Source organism: Xyrauchen texanus, chromosome 25, assembly GCF_025860055.1.
Source record: "Xyrauchen texanus isolate HMW12.3.18 chromosome 25, RBS_HiC_50CHRs, whole genome shotgun sequence".
NCBI lineage: Eukaryota > Metazoa > Chordata > Actinopteri > Cypriniformes > Catostomidae > Xyrauchen > Xyrauchen texanus.
The window spans coordinates 120,790-136,510 of NC_068300.1; the positions used below are offsets into that span (position 1 = coordinate 120,790).

At 41.5% G+C, this 15,721-nt stretch overlaps 1 protein-coding gene across 3 annotated transcripts; it reads right to left on the reverse strand.

The window, feature by feature from the left end:
• Nucleotides 1-2,379: 2,379 nt before the first annotated feature.
• LOC127618771 (ras GTPase-activating protein-binding protein 2-like) lies at nt 2,380-15,102 on the reverse strand. Of its 3 annotated transcripts, none has more exons than XM_052091411.1 (13): nt 14,935-15,102; nt 14,167-14,263; nt 14,005-14,086; nt 13,036-13,209; nt 9,570-9,657; nt 9,296-9,401; nt 8,982-9,207; nt 8,801-8,902; nt 8,511-8,601; nt 8,369-8,419; nt 4,899-5,027; nt 4,699-4,817; nt 2,380-2,903 (listed from the first exon to the last, which is right to left on the reverse strand). In XM_052091411.1, the coding sequence occupies exons 2-13, from the start codon at nt 14,259-14,261 to the stop codon at nt 2,667-2,669; spliced, it is 1,500 nt and encodes a 499-aa protein (XP_051947371.1). In that variant the 5' UTR covers nt 14,262-14,263; nt 14,935-15,102; the 3' UTR covers nt 2,380-2,666. The 3 variants fall into 3 exon arrangements, with proteins under 3 accessions (XP_051947371.1, XP_051947369.1, XP_051947370.1); XM_052091409.1 differs by having other exon boundaries at nt 8,801-8,905; XM_052091410.1 differs by having other exon boundaries at nt 8,801-8,905; nt 14,167-14,267.
• Nucleotides 15,103-15,721: the final 619 nt, after the last annotated feature.

A 15,721-nucleotide genomic window follows, 5' to 3' on the forward strand; every position in this document is an offset into this window, starting at 1 on the left:
AGTTAGTCAATTAATATCATTATTAAGTCTATGAGCCAAATTACTAGAGAGTAGTGCAGCACCTTCCCTGGAGGGATGGAGTCCGTCTCTCTTTAGCAGGTCAGGTCCACCCCAAAAACTCTTCCAATTGTCTATAAATCCTATTTTATTCTTCAGACACCACTCAGACAAACCTTGTCAATACGACCAGCAGGCAGGCAAAAAAGCAAAAGGTTATGTGCCACACCTCCCACCATCACTCCTGGAAAATCATCGTCCTCTCTTATCGCGGCTGCTAATGGTTCCAGGGCAAGACAGAACCATAATTGGGAAAGAGGGCAACCCTGCCCCTATCCAGAGTAAACTAATCTGAAATTAATCCATTCCTTTCAATTAAAATCACACACCACCCCTTTCTGGAGTAACTCTTTTGGAGATTCCGCCCGTATTTGGAGATCGCCGGACTGCTGCTATACCTACTTGCGATAGTTGGTGACAGTTTTTCCCCATTTCAACATTTCAAAATAAAGAGTCCCCAGTGTGTTTCGGGCTTGTTTATACTTAAAAGTCCCGAGTTATGTTTTTTGCGAGTCATTTTTTCTATGTATAATTGAGAGTTTGGTCGAATGAAAGCTGTAACTGGGATTTTATTCATTTTGGACTCTTCGTCTTTGCCTGCCATAATAAAGTTTTTTTTGTGACGTTCTATAAACCGATTTGAAAAACGATCAACTGATTAATCCGTTTTCGGCTTTTTCCACCACCTTAGGTAACGACCGACCCCTCTTAAATACCTAAAAGAAACTGAATTACACTCAACATGATCCTAAAGATCACTCGATGAATTACTTCTCTTACATGAAACCGTTAGTGAAGATCATAAACATCATCAGTTACCTCAAACACACTTTGTGAATCTGATGGTAAAATGTTTAAAGGAATGTTCCAGGTTCAATCTAATGTATTTCAACTCTCTCGTCTTCTAAAGTGTGTTAACATTACTAATCGTACACAAACTGATAATGTAAAGAAATGATCACCAGGAACTTGAATGCAGCGGTTTGTTGCAGATTTCAGTAGTTTATTGAAAGTTGAAAACACATTCAAACAAGAACCTGCTGAAGCCGATGGAAGTAAAATCCAAACCCAGGACAAACACATGTGGACAGTGCCGTGAGAAAGTGCTTCACAACTCAAAAAGCGTGTCTCGCTCGGAAAACGGACATGCAAAGTGGCTTTCGGTTAACAGAAGAAAACAATAAATCTCATTCCAGCTTCAGTCTCAAAACTAAAAACAAACAATAAAAGCAGCCACACGCATGTTCCGGGTTCAGAACCTGTAATACTGCACACACACACACACACACACACACACACACACACACACACGCATGAATGCAATGACCACAGCCGTCTATGAACAAACCCTTGGATCTTACATCCCGAGAGAGATTGGGTGAGAGCGAGAGAGCGAAATAGAGCGAGAGAGATTGAGTGAGAGGGCGAGCGAGAGAGATTGAGTGAGAAAGAGAGAGATTGGGTGAAAAAGAGAGAGCGAGAGAGATTGGGTGAGAAAGAGAGAGAGAGATTGGGTGAAAGAGAGAGGGCGAGAGAGATTGAGTGAGAAAGAGAGAGAGCAAGAGAGATTGGGTGAGAGAGCGCGAGAGATTGGGTGAGAGAGCAACAGATTGAGTGAGAACGAGCGAGCGAGATTGAGTGAGAACGAGCGAGCGAGATTGAGTGAGAGCGAGCGAGCGAGATTGAGTGAGAGCGATTGAGCGAGAAAGAGAGAGATTGGGTGAGAGAGAGAGGGCGAGAGAGATTGAGTGAGAAAGAGAGCAAGAGAGATTGGGTGAGAGAGCAACAGATTGGGTGAGAGAGAGAGAGAGAGCGAGATTGGGTGAGAGAGCAACAGATTGAGTGAGAGAGACAGCGAGAGAGATTGGGTGAGAGAGAAAGAGTGAGAGAGATTGAGTGAGAAAGAGAGAGCGAGAGAGAGAGATTGGTTGAGAGAGCAACAGATGAGAGAGAGATTGGGTGAGAGAGAGAGTGAGATTGAGTGAGAAAGAGAGAGCGCGAGAGATTGGGTGAGAGAGAAAGAGAGTGAGAGAGATTGAGTGAGAAAGAGAGACAGCGAGAGATTGAGTGAGAGAGAGAGAGCGAGAGATTGAGTGAGAGAGAGAGCGAGAGAGAGATATTGGGTGAGAGAGCAACAGATGAGTGAGAGAGACTGAGTGAGAAAGAGAGAGAGCGAGAGAGAGAGATATTGGGTGAGAGAGCAACAGATGAGTGAGAGATTGGGTGAGAAAGAGAGCGAGCAAGAGAGATTGAGTGAGAGAGTTAAGGCACCACCACTGTTTTTATTAACTAGGAAAATAAATACGTGTACACGAGCACTGATTTATGAAGCGTTGATGTTTGTCCATTATAAAATTTGCGAGAAATCAGTTCTATGAGCAAACCCCACCGTGACATTGTTCCACATCAAAAGGCCACACCTGTCCTTCACAATTTCTTTTTTTTACAAAATTAAACACAAAAACACAGATGACAGCTTCTTATCGGTGCAGGTGAGAGTTCTGTTGAGTCTTTTACAGGAAATTACAGTCCAAAAGCAAGAGAGACAGAAAACAAAGAGAGAAGCAAAGAGATTTCTTCTGCGATCCTCCCGTCCACCAGGGGGCGTATCAGCGGCGCGGTCCCGCAAACCGGTTCTCTCCACTCTGACCGCCACCTCTCCCCGCCCCCATCCCTCCCCTTGATGATGGCGGGCCACGCCCATCCCTGTCACGCCCCATTCCGTTCCCCATTGGACCTCGAGGGCCGCGGCGACCGTCAGCCGCTCCTCTGGTTTCCCGCTCTCGAGCCGCTCGCGTCTTCTTCTCCTCCACATTGAGTCGCACTTCACCGCGGAACATGATTGGCTGCAGGAGAGACAGAAAAACGGTCACTTCCTTACCATATTTTTCAGCCTTTTGTCGACATTTCAATTTGATGTATAAGCTGTGAAACAGATAAAAAGCTTTAAGCTCGGAAGATGTTTTTATAGATTTCCTGTTTCAGTGGCATACCCAAAATTAAAGGCTTATAACTCGAGAAAAAAAAGGAGGGTCAAGTGTTTGTGTCATTGTAAAAACATCTAATAATTGTACATAAGAACTAATTCCACATGCAAACACAACAATGACTAAAGGTTTGCATAGCATGCAGACATGATTTTAGTCATGAGATTTCACAGAATGAGTTTCATTCTGTGTCATTTGAGTCATCATTGAGTCTGTGTCGTGTGTTTGGCGCCATCTCCTGGTGGTCATATGTAACATTGTGCTTCATGTGGATTATCTAATGATCTATACATCTGATTATCTTGTGTGTGGACTCGATTGAAAGATAATCACAGACTCTAAATAATGTTATGATGTTTTATGTTCCGTTTATTATTCGTGAAGTTATAAGCGCATAAAAGCAACACTGACATAATTATCAAAGACATATAATTAGCGGTTACTTGCTAAACTTTCATTTGTGAGTAAATCAAATAGTCTGGTTGTATTTGACTCTTTGAGATCTTTCCAACAACATACGACACATGAATATTTTATCAGTTTGATGTTTTACTGATTGCAATAATACGTATGGAGCAATAATTATATTTTTTTTAAATTATCAAAATGAAACACTTCTGATTTGTCTGCAAATTTAAAAGCACAGCGAGACTAGACGACTAAACGGTTCTGATGCTGCTAGTCGACACTGGAATTACTAGTCCCCCCATTAAACTGATTAATTTACATATTTATATTTGGCTTTATATTTTTTACAGAGGCTGCGCATAAATTACCGTCATATTAATGTTACATATTTTAAACTGAATAATACAAATATTATTTTTAAAAGAGGATATCTGGAGCAGATATGAAGTTTAATTTGTGCGGGAAAATCTCCTCTCGCTACACAAGCAAACTCAGTGAAGTACTTCTGAAATCACTTCCAAACGGATTTCCAAACGGTTGAACGGTTGGATGATTTCACATTTGAGTGTTCTTCACATCAGTGCACGCTTGAACGTCATGTTTCCGCTGTGCAGACTTTATCAAGCGTAGGATAACCACCTCAGGTCAGTCCCGTCTTTCACCGGAACATGTCGACGGGATCAGTTTGCTCATCAAATGTATGCTTGAGTAATTACCCTATAAAATGACTGTTTAATCTGAATGATGTCCTGAATGTTTAGAACAGGTGGGGTTGCTCTGTTGGTCCTGCACAGTTCAATAAATTTTCCGATAAAATTTTCAGTTTCCAATAAATAAACCTGATAAATATTCGCCACCGTTGATGCGTGTGATGCTCTATATTTAATGTACATTGATCATAATGCAAGGTGAGCAGGACGCAGATAAAGGCCCTCTTCGGTGGAATTTATCTTCAGATTTGTAGCTTCATTATTATTTCAAAAGGGTCGCATAAACACATTTATGACTGTTTTCTGAAGGTTGGTTTCATTTTAGACTAGTCGACTCCATTTCCATTCAAACGTCAGTGACACATCCATGTGTACATGCTTTGTAAAGTAGAGCTTCTAAACTCTCAAACAATTCATATTTTGTGTAAGACTGAAGTTATTTATGTTGGGTCATTGTAGAGGGTTGCGAGTTAAATATCAACCTTAGGATTTTAAGAATCGAGATTTCAATTTAAGATCCAATTATTCAAACTAACCTTAGCTCCCAGAATCCTTTGCACAGGCTCAGAGTCATCGAACACCACAAAACCAAAGTTTGGCAGTTTCCCACCGATTCCCTTCGTATTGATTCTCATCTCCACAACGTTCCCAAACGCTGAACAAACAAACAAAGGTGAAGTGACACACAAACACCATCACGAGCATCAATCATCATAAGTTCAACGGTGAGTCTTACTCATGAAGAAATCCTTCAGTTCCCCTTCATCAATGTCATGAGGAAGATTCCCAACGAACAGCTGATGAGTGTCAGGATAGCGAACAGACCTGCGAGTGTCCACATCACCACCATCAGACTCCCCGCGACCTGCACACACATGAACGATCAGCGTGAATACCCAAACTGGCCCATTTCTGTCTGAAGCGCAAGTTAGTCCGCAGCCTGGATTCTGATTGGATTCTACATCACTTTTAATGATTTCAGAGTGTATCAAAGCTAAATAACTGAAGACATTGGCCATATAAATCAGATTGAATCATCACTTATGCAGGTGAACTGTGATTGGTTGTTCATGTCAATCAGCCGGCTGCTTGCCGGTTCTTTGAGGAAAACACTGAGAAATCGGACTTCAGATGATTGAAAAACAAAAACTAAACTCATTTTCTCCATCATAAGGGGCCAAGCACCAAAAGTGCGGGGCGTGCAGGAGGGCTCTGTAGAACTCCCTTGAAAATGGGCATGTAAGGGGGGGCTCTGTAGCACCCCCATTTTCACCTAGAGTCACCAATATTGGTACATATTCAGCTCTGGAAAAATGATCTGGGGGTGCTTCAGCAAGGCTGGAATCGAGCAGATTCGTCTTAATGAAGGACGCATGAATCAAGTCACGTAGAAGATTATCCAGGAAGAAAACGTGCTTCCTTCTGCTCTGACAATGTTCCCCGACTCTGAGGATTGGTTTCTCCAGCAGGACGATGCCCAATGCCACACAGACAGGTCAATCAAGGTGTGGATGGAGGACCACCGGATCAAGACCCTGTCATGACCTGCCCAATCTCCAGATCTGAACCCCATTCAACACCTCTGGAAGATGGATGCCCACATGCCATCAAACAAAGCCGAGATGCTTGAATTTTTGCAGCCAGGAGTGGCATAAAGTCACCCAACAGCAATGTGAAAGACTGGCAGAGAGCGTGCCAAGACGCATGAAAGCTGTGATTTCTGCACATAAATGCTGTAATTGACAATATTTATATTTGCAATTTGGCAGAAATGTTGTCAGTACTTCATAGAATAAAACACAAATGTTCATTTGACTCAAACACACACCTATAAAGAGCATTTAGCAGTGGACTCTTAATGTTTCCAGAGTTGTATATAGTTCTCATCACACCGAAAAACTTTCATATGGTCATTAGCTCTGCCCAACAGGAAGTCGGACATTTTGGATTTTCTGAAAATCGCAGGCTCTGAACTTTTAAATACTCCTTGGGATTCGTGTGACTGGCACCAAATTTGTGCAACATCATCCCAAGATATTGTAGATGCTAAATTGCGAACAGATTTTTTTTATATTTTAAACAGTCACACCATGGCAAAGAAATACATTTATGGCGATAAATGTGAAACAGGAAGTGCCTTACATCTTCTGTGCATGGCGTGATCTTTATGAAAGTTCAGCAGTATGTTTGGTAATGTGGGCTGATCACATGGATTTGGCTATTATGGGTCACAGTCATAGCGCCACCAACTGGAAGCAGGAGGTATGACACTTATAACAGACTTTGCCCTTTTATGTTTACAGGAATTGCTTCAAACTTATTTAGAATAATGTCAAGACACTGCTGATGTATAATTGTAAAGTAATATTTTATATCTTAAATACTGTTGCCATGGCAATGCATTCATTGTTATTATTCCTTTCTTCCTATATTTTGGTGTTTTTGAAACACTTGGCAGGTTTAAAATTTCATGAAATTGTGCACACAAAGAGTCGTTGGCCATTAGGGCTGAGCAAAAGTTCACGCATGGGCGTGTAAGACGGCCTCTGTAGCATCCCAATTTTCACCTACGTACAGTCACCAAAATTGGTACATATATAGTTCTCATCAAGCCGGACAACTTTCATAATTATGGTTATCAGCTCCGCCCAACAGGAAGTCGCCATTTGGGATTTTAAGATTTTAAATACTCCTCCTATGGGATTAATGAGACTGTCACCACATTATGCCAAGACACTGAAGATGCTAAATTGTAAACAGATTTTTTATATATATATATATATATATATATATCGAACTGTGTTGCCATGGCGAGGCATTATTGGTATAAAATGGGAAACAGGAAGTGTTTCATATCTTCTGTGTGCTATGTGTGATTTAGATCAATATTGAGATGTGTGTTTCGTCTTGGGGGCTAATCACATGGATGTGACTATTTTGGTCACGGTCATAGCGCCATCACCTGGCAGCAGGAAGTGTGTCTTACAACAGACTTCAAAATAGTCCTCTTATGTTTACTCAAATTGCTTAAAAATGGTTTAGAATAATGCCAAATGTCAAATGCATGTGTCCACCTTCCGGTTGGAAATGGACCAGATGTGCTTGGGCCCGACATCACTGCTTGCAGCTATATTAGTTCTTCCGACGACTTCTGCCACTGAAGTCCAAAGAATCGTAAAAGATAGTTATGAAATTTCGCACATTGATAGAAAACTCTGATCTATAACTGACACATATATGGAGTCTCTAACACCAAGCCTCAATCGCCACCTCTTATGTTTATGCTCATATCTTTGAACGGTAAGGCCTAGATTCAAAATATTTTTTTCCTCTGATTCCTTGGCTCATACAGAGTCGAAAGCACACCATGGTTTCAATTTCTGGCAGATTACATTTTCCGCCTTTTTGAATTTTCGGAAAAATCTACTTTTTCTAACTCCTAGTCCATATGTCCAATTTGGACAAAAATTGTCAAGTATCACCTAGGGACAAGAAGAATCAAAAGCTTTTGATACTGTTCTCAAATAATGCTTCAACTAATTCAACGGTGAGGCTGTATCTTCGCAATGCTTGGGCATATTGACACAAAACTTGGCATATATCATTGCCATAATGACTTGAGGGCACCTGCAGTGATTCAGCATAGTGCCACCAAGTGGTCAAAGATATTACCTTTTTTTTATAACTTTTGAATAGTTCAGCCTAAAATCATGAGACTGGTCTCTTTAGATTCCTTGGGGTATAACGAGTTGAATAATACCAAATTTTCCTATGTCGGCCATTTTGAATTGTGTTGTAAAATGCTGTATTTTACAAACATATTGGCACACCGTTACAAAACACGGTTTGCATCATCTCCACTGTGCCCTGAGGGTACCTATAAAGACTTTGGCCAGCGTCACCTTGTGGTCAATTTATAACTAAATGTTTAAAAATGTGATATCATTTGATAATTTTGGCCTATTGTTTGCTCCTTCAGTTATGCCAAATACCCTGATACCAAATGTGACATGTTTGGCCATACTTCCTGTCCGCCATTTTGAATTTAATTGAAAACCTACTTTTTCAAACTCCTCCTAAGCTGCAAGTCCAATTTGCACAAAATGTGTCGTGTATCTAGGGACACTCATGACAAACTGTTATCAAAAGATCCATCGGGGCATCCCTAAATTATTCTTATGTTATGTGTTTTACTGTTTAACTCACCTTTAAAACTGACATACTGTTTCCCGCCCTGAACCTCAGAGACACTGCCGTCTGACAAACACAAACACACACTAGCATTAATGACACTTCTGCTACATATTACTGCTGGTTAAAGTGTTAGTCGCTATAATGTGCGTCTCACCAGGTCTGGCTGCTCGTGGAGGGAAGGCTCGTTCTCGCCGTTGATCTCTGGGTAACAGTGACTGAACTTCTTGTTTGGCCTCCACACGAGGCTGAGAGACAGAGACAGGTTAAAAACTACAGCGAGTCTCTCTGGGTAAAATCCTCTAAAGAAACTTTCTACTCAAATACATAAACATACAAAATACACAAAACTGAGAAGAAAATCAAATAATCCAACAGTCACATCCTCAATATACAAATCAAAGTTATCACACATTATTTAAATGATGCGTGTGGTTGGTGTTGTACCTGAACACTGGCGGCTTTCACCACGTGTGGCGAGATTCCAGATGCGGGCAGCGCTCCGGCGGGCGGAAGATGTTTACTGGTAACTGAAGCCCATGAGAACGTCTGCTGATGACATCACAAACACTCAACACTTCACATCAACACCTTTACAACAACACCACCACAGCGGTGCTCCAGTTACCTTGGTCTGTTCAGTGGTCTGAGGGGGCGGGGTCTGGGCGGGGCCAGGGGTGGGGTTTTTCTCCTCTTCAGGCAGTTTCTCATCCTCATCAGGCTCCGCCTCTGACACCTGGAGTTCTGCTTCAGGGTTAAGCTCCGCCTCTGCCTCCTCATTGACCTGCGGCTCAGGCTGGGGTTCTGGCTCCGCCTCTGGTCCCGCCTCCTCTTGCTGCTCCTCGACTCCATTACTGAAGAACATGAAGCATCAATCACAGTGCTATAATAACAGCAGCATTACGATCATCATGACAGAAGCAGCAGCAGACTTTCAGGTACCTCACAGGAGGGGGCTCATAGAAGGTGCTGCTGGGCCGGTCCTGAGTGGGCTCAGGTGACGCTAGAGTCTCCACCTGCTCTTCCTCCACCTCCTCTTCCTCAGAGTCTGATCACACACACACACATCAAACACAACATTACAACGCTTTATTTACATGAAGTGAGATGACAGTCTCAGTTCAGAATCAAGAGGAAAAATCATTTGCAACAGGAAACAAAATAGGGATAAAAAACAGAGCAGTCCAATAAACAAACAATAGTTTTATAGCAGTACCTCCCAGTTCAGCCTCAGAGTCTCCGAACACTTCCTCCTCATAGCGGAAGATGTCATTGTGCACATAGAACTTATTCACCGCAGAACCCTGAAAATACACAAAATCAACCGAGCTGTCCATCACAAAGTATACTGAAACATCAGATGCATTTATCTGTAATAATGGACGTGAGTATTCTGATCGATGCGTCGCGATCTACACTTGACATCGATTCTGAAACAGGGATGCAGCACAAATGTACACCGGGACTCTTATTTTGAAATGTCTGACTCACACAAACCGATACGGATTCGTGCTTCATCATGAAGTGGTACAACAGACTGAAGTCACACCAGATGTCAGGCTGGTTTAATATCAAGATGCTCTGGACTTGAGATGTTTTTCTCTTTCCTTGAATCAGAACATTTGGGGAAGCGCGCAGGACTCGCCCGCACATACACGCTCCAGAGAAAGCACACGCGACACACATGATGTCAGACAAGCATATTACATATATATTATATCACACAGTTCTAGACATTATTCTAATATTAGTAAACAAAAGGACATTTTTGCTCCCTGATTAGGGCTGGGACAACGCGTCGACGTCATCGATGAAATCGACGCAAAAAATACGTTGACGCAAAATATGCGCGTCGATTCGTCGGACCCAAAAGAAAGATGGCGGCACCGGCGAATAGTAGCAACACGAGTGGCTCCTCAGACTATCAGAAGTGCAAGGCGGCATGCACTCGTTCCTCTAAAGTATGGGAATTCTTTCATTTAAAAGGAAACAATTCCGTGATATGTCGTCTTTGCAAAATGGAGATGGCCTTCCATTCTAGCACCACGGCAATGCACCAGCATCTGAAGAGGCGCCACCCGGTTGCAGCTGCAGATGACAGAGCACCGTAAGTTTTTTTTCAACTCCCCACTTTGCACTCGACGTTGGAGCAGGCTATAATACATTGTCGTCACCTAAAGTTTTCGCTTATAGCTATTAATAATGCGCTTATAGCTATGAAAGTTGTGAAAAATACATAGAGGACACTGACAACGCGCGGACAGACAGGACCAAGCAGGTAACATTTAATAAAGTCTCAACTTTCAAATTTGGTCAGTCAAAGAAAATTAAACCATAAATAGGCCTACTATTTTGTGGCTCTTTAATGTGTCGTTGACAGATTGCCTCAGTTAAAGCTGCTCGTGAACCGATCATCTTTTCCTTGGTTAATTTATAGCATCAAATAGGCTAAACATGAATGTAGCCTACATCAGAAGGACTGCTGTTTTAACCGCGGAAAGATGTCAGTACAGTAGCCTACAATCCATTATTCAAATTCAAATCCACCGACGTTATTCTTCTCTCTCCTGACTACTTTGTCGGACAAAAATGGCGTATTATGATTGATTGATTGATCAGATCGCCAGTCAATCAAACTCCCGGCAAATGTTTTTTTTTTTAACATTTTATACACCCCCAACCCCAATGAAACCGGTATTACCGGTGTTGTCACAAGTCGATTCATCGAATCGAAATCGAATCAGACTGAAAAAATTCATCGTTAGATTAATCGATGCATCGAATAAAAAAAATCACTAGATTAATCGTTTAAAAAATAATCGTTTATCCCAGCCCTATCCCTGATGAATGTTTTTATTTATTAGATGCTTAAAACAAATAGAAAAGCAGCTATATAGAGTCATAATCACATTATTCTGCACAGTCCATCACGTTACAGCGCAAAATAAACCTAACTTAAATGACCAGATTTTTTCCAAATTGTCCGGCAAACGTTATGATTCCTGGACACGCTAACGGGCACCAAAATATCTTAACGGAGACTCTGATACACGCTGTAAAATAACCAGTCATGAACGGATTCTGAACCGCTGGAAACACCGTCATCACATCAATGTGCAACAGCATCTTCACTTTAACGTGTGCAGCACATACAGACTTTACAGTCAATTAAATCAGTTTAATAATTACTTTCGGACACACCACCAATGTCCCTAAATGTAAGACCTCTTTAAATAATAATAAGACTTCTGTTAAACTATTCAAGATATTCAAGACTTTTTATGGCCTTAAATTTTTAAAGTGAATTGAAGACATTTGAATACTTTTTAAGGGCCCACGGGAACACTTAAATCCCAAGATCGATCTTTTACTACCCGTGACTACAAAGAGGAAATCACGCGCATTAGCAACTCATTCGGCACTATGCGACTGCAGTGTTTATGTTACTGGCTGGTAAATGTGGAGTATTCAGCAGCGAGATCTTTTCACTGAGTAATGAATGTTCAAAGATTAGATACACACAGTTAGTCATTAAAGAATCGTTACTTTCACATGCAAATGAGCTTTTGATTCGCCGTGAGTGTTTGCCAGAAACTCTTCACCGGCACTGCTGAACCTCCGGCAAACCTTTCACATCAACGCGCAGATTGCCGAAAAGCTCATTGCATATGCAAATTATAATATTTTTTCATTTCGGTTCGTTCTGAGCAAAAACTGTATTTTTCGTGCCGGTTCAGAAGTTCACGGTTACCGGTTAGAAGAGAATAAAAGAACAGCTAATAACGTTGTTTTTTAAGCGACTAATGGGTGAAATACAAACGCCAGTGTTGTACACACAACACAAACAATCTGCTCTGGAAAAACAAGCTCAAAATCAACAGAAAATTAGTGACTATCACAATCAACAATAATTCAGTGAAGAACAAACTGAGAAATGACCTTTGACCTCTAATATTAACTGCATGTATATGTGGTAAAGTTCACAGAATGTTCCTTCGGGATCAGAGCGGGAAGAGCAGTTCCACACATTTCGTCTTTAGTTTCATGAAACATCATCGGCACACAATTAACCGGTTATAACCAGCATTTAAAGATAACGTTTCCACTCCCAAACAATGATTCTGGTGTTCGGTTTCGTTCTGCTAAACATTTAGTTTGTTTTCATTTGAACTCGGATTATTAGAGGTGAATTTGCTGCAAGTTTGCCGTGAACTCTCAGTTTTCGTAAGGAAAGCCATTGGAGCCTCTCTCGTCAACATGCACTCGTTTACAGAAATACCCGTTTCTTAAAGAAACAGTACCACTTTTAACTCAATATAAATACCTGTAAATACTATAAATGATCTTATTTATTGATTGAATACATTGATTTGAAAGCTAAAATGTGATGCTGAAACTAAATGATGAAAAACTACAAATATAATTAGTATAATTCATAGTTTCATAATGTACCTAGTTTAAGGTCCCTTGTATAATGAACCGCAGTAAATGGGAGAGTTCGTTCATCTGTACGCAAAAGGGACATTATAACTGAAATATACCCATATAATGAATACCAGCCCTACTGTAATGAGTGTGCCAATGACTGGTGCCAACACTGATGCCAACACTGAAGTCCATACAGACATTCTACAGTTGAATAACGAGTGACATGGATATTTTGATATCGGTCCATAACTCACCTCAGGAGCGAGCACAAACGTCTGCATGAATCTCCTCATCGGTTGGCCGCTGTTGGACAGCTCTCCCATCACCTGGACGACGACCCCGTCTCCAAGGGTCGCGTGAGCATCAACATGTCGAATCTTAGTGTGACACTCACTGAACTGCAGTGACATCACCTTCTTATGAATCTCCTGCGCGCACACACATGCACACACACACGCACACACGTTAACAAGAGAGCGTGACCAGAAGCCGTCTGCCGAGGTCTTCAAGCTTAGCAAAACAGCACAGCAAGATGCTTCAGTGTGACTTCATGAGGAAACAGATCATCACTTAACGAACACCTGTCCGCTAATCTTCATGTTTTACACCAAACAACCCTTTTAGAGAGAAGCATGTGTGCACTTGTAAACGTGCTGTTTTAGAAGAGGATTCTGGGACAGGGCCGTTACATGACTGCTTACGCTCTCTCCTATGGTAAGACATCTCCATATAAAAGGTCTCTGATGTGACTGTGGCGTGATGATGTCATCACTTTGAGACCTGCAGTGAACCCTCAGTAGGGAGCAGATCATTACGATCTCATGTGTGCACAGCGATGTCACTTTATTCTCAATCAGACGCTCATGATGTACAGCTGTCAGGATCACTGGCACATAAACGTCTCCAATAGAGAAATGTCAGCCACCAAATGAAATACCAAAAATAAACATTGTTCCCTTCTGATGTTGTTCAAACGGTCAGATAATCCCGCCCCCAACTCACAACATTGGTCAATGTTGTTGGGGCGGGTCCAAGCCAGTCACTCAAAACAATTGCCCTATAAATGGCATATTGAGCTGGGATAGAAGTATATTAAGAGGAAAGTTACATCAGCTTTAACAAATAAAATGTATTATTATGAATGAGCTCAAGTTTAAAAATGAAAAACACACCTGAGATGAGTGTAATGTGTGTGTGTGTGTGTGTGTGTGTGTGACACTCACGGCCTGACCGTACACGGCCTCCTCTGGTTTCCCGCTGCTGTCCACACCTCCATGAACATATGACGAGTTCCTGCCGTAAAACCTGCTCAACACACACAATAACAGAGTTATATTTGACTGTCATTATGATCAATGCTTTGTGTATAAATGTGCTTGTCTCACCTGTGCAGGTAATCAGGTGCCTTATTGAGGAGTGTGTAATACTGCCGCACAAACTCGCGTCCTACGAGCAGGGGGCTCGGCTTCTCCATCACCATCTCTTTCTCATACACACACACAACCACAACATCACATCAGACACACACAAACCATCACATCAGACACAGACACACACACACAAACACACACACCATCACATCAGACACACACAAACACACACCATCACATCAGACACACACAAACACACACCATCACATCAGACACACACACACACACACACACACACATCACATCAGACACACACACACACACACACACACACACACACCATCACATCAGACACACACACACACACACACACACACAACATCACATCACATCAGACACACACACACACAACATCACATCAGACACACACACACACAACATCACACAAACATCAAGTACAGGAGAACACAAGATCATTGATCACTACAGACTTTATACACGCATGTTTAACAATAAAACCAATAAAGAAGTTCAAATATTGACAGACGAATTTTAAATGGAGTGACAGACAGGTGCAAGGACAGTAATTAATGATATATGATGATTATATAGATTTATAGTGATATACATGACAAATAGATGGTTAGATTAGAGTGATGTACAGATAGAGACACACACGGAGTGATAAATAAATAAACATTAACCAGTGTGTTGTGCACGTGTGCGCAATAGACAGACAATAGCGCTCGTGCTTTAGCTTCATGCTAACGCGCTTAAACTCACCGATTGTGAGAGAAACTCTGAATAAAACGCCGCGATGCCGCTCCGCACGCACGCCCCGCACACACCCGAGCGATCCGAGCGATCCGAGCGCTCAACGCCTCTTTTTCCGCTGAAAGCGACTGGAGACGAAAGCAACTAAACTGCGAGCGCGTCCACTATTCTTACCACGCACGCGCACAATAGCACGCACGCGCCCGTTTACCACTGACGCACATGAAGCGACTTCCCGTGTTTATGTTTGTATTATTATTCTAGTTGTTATTGTTCTAAATGTTCATGTTTTACTTATTAAAGCAATAAAAAAGAAGAAAAATTAAACAATTGACAAAAAAAGAACAAAAAGGAAGCGACTGTCCGGCCAATGGGGTCGCGGGAAAATTGCGTCAAGCAACCTGTGCGTGCACGAGTCTTCCGGCAGGGGGCGCACGCGAGTACACGAAAATTAAGATTATTTTTATTTTTATTTTATTTTTTATTTTTTTTAAGTGCTTTTATGTTGAAGATAGAGACTTTAATGTACAGCACAGAGCCATCCCAAATAACAAAGTTAAATTAATAATACAAATATTAGCACAACTGGACAACACACTTAAGCAACTAAACTATTTTATTTTCATTAAAATAGTTTGTTTTTTTCAGATGTAAAGCATAAGGAGTCATTAAATACCTTTAAATCAATGCCTAAAGTTAGGTTTTGAAGTAGCAACTTTGAATTTATGTACATGAAACTGAGCACAACCCATATGTCACTGAGATATCTGTTTTAGATATTTACATCTGTGAGCAT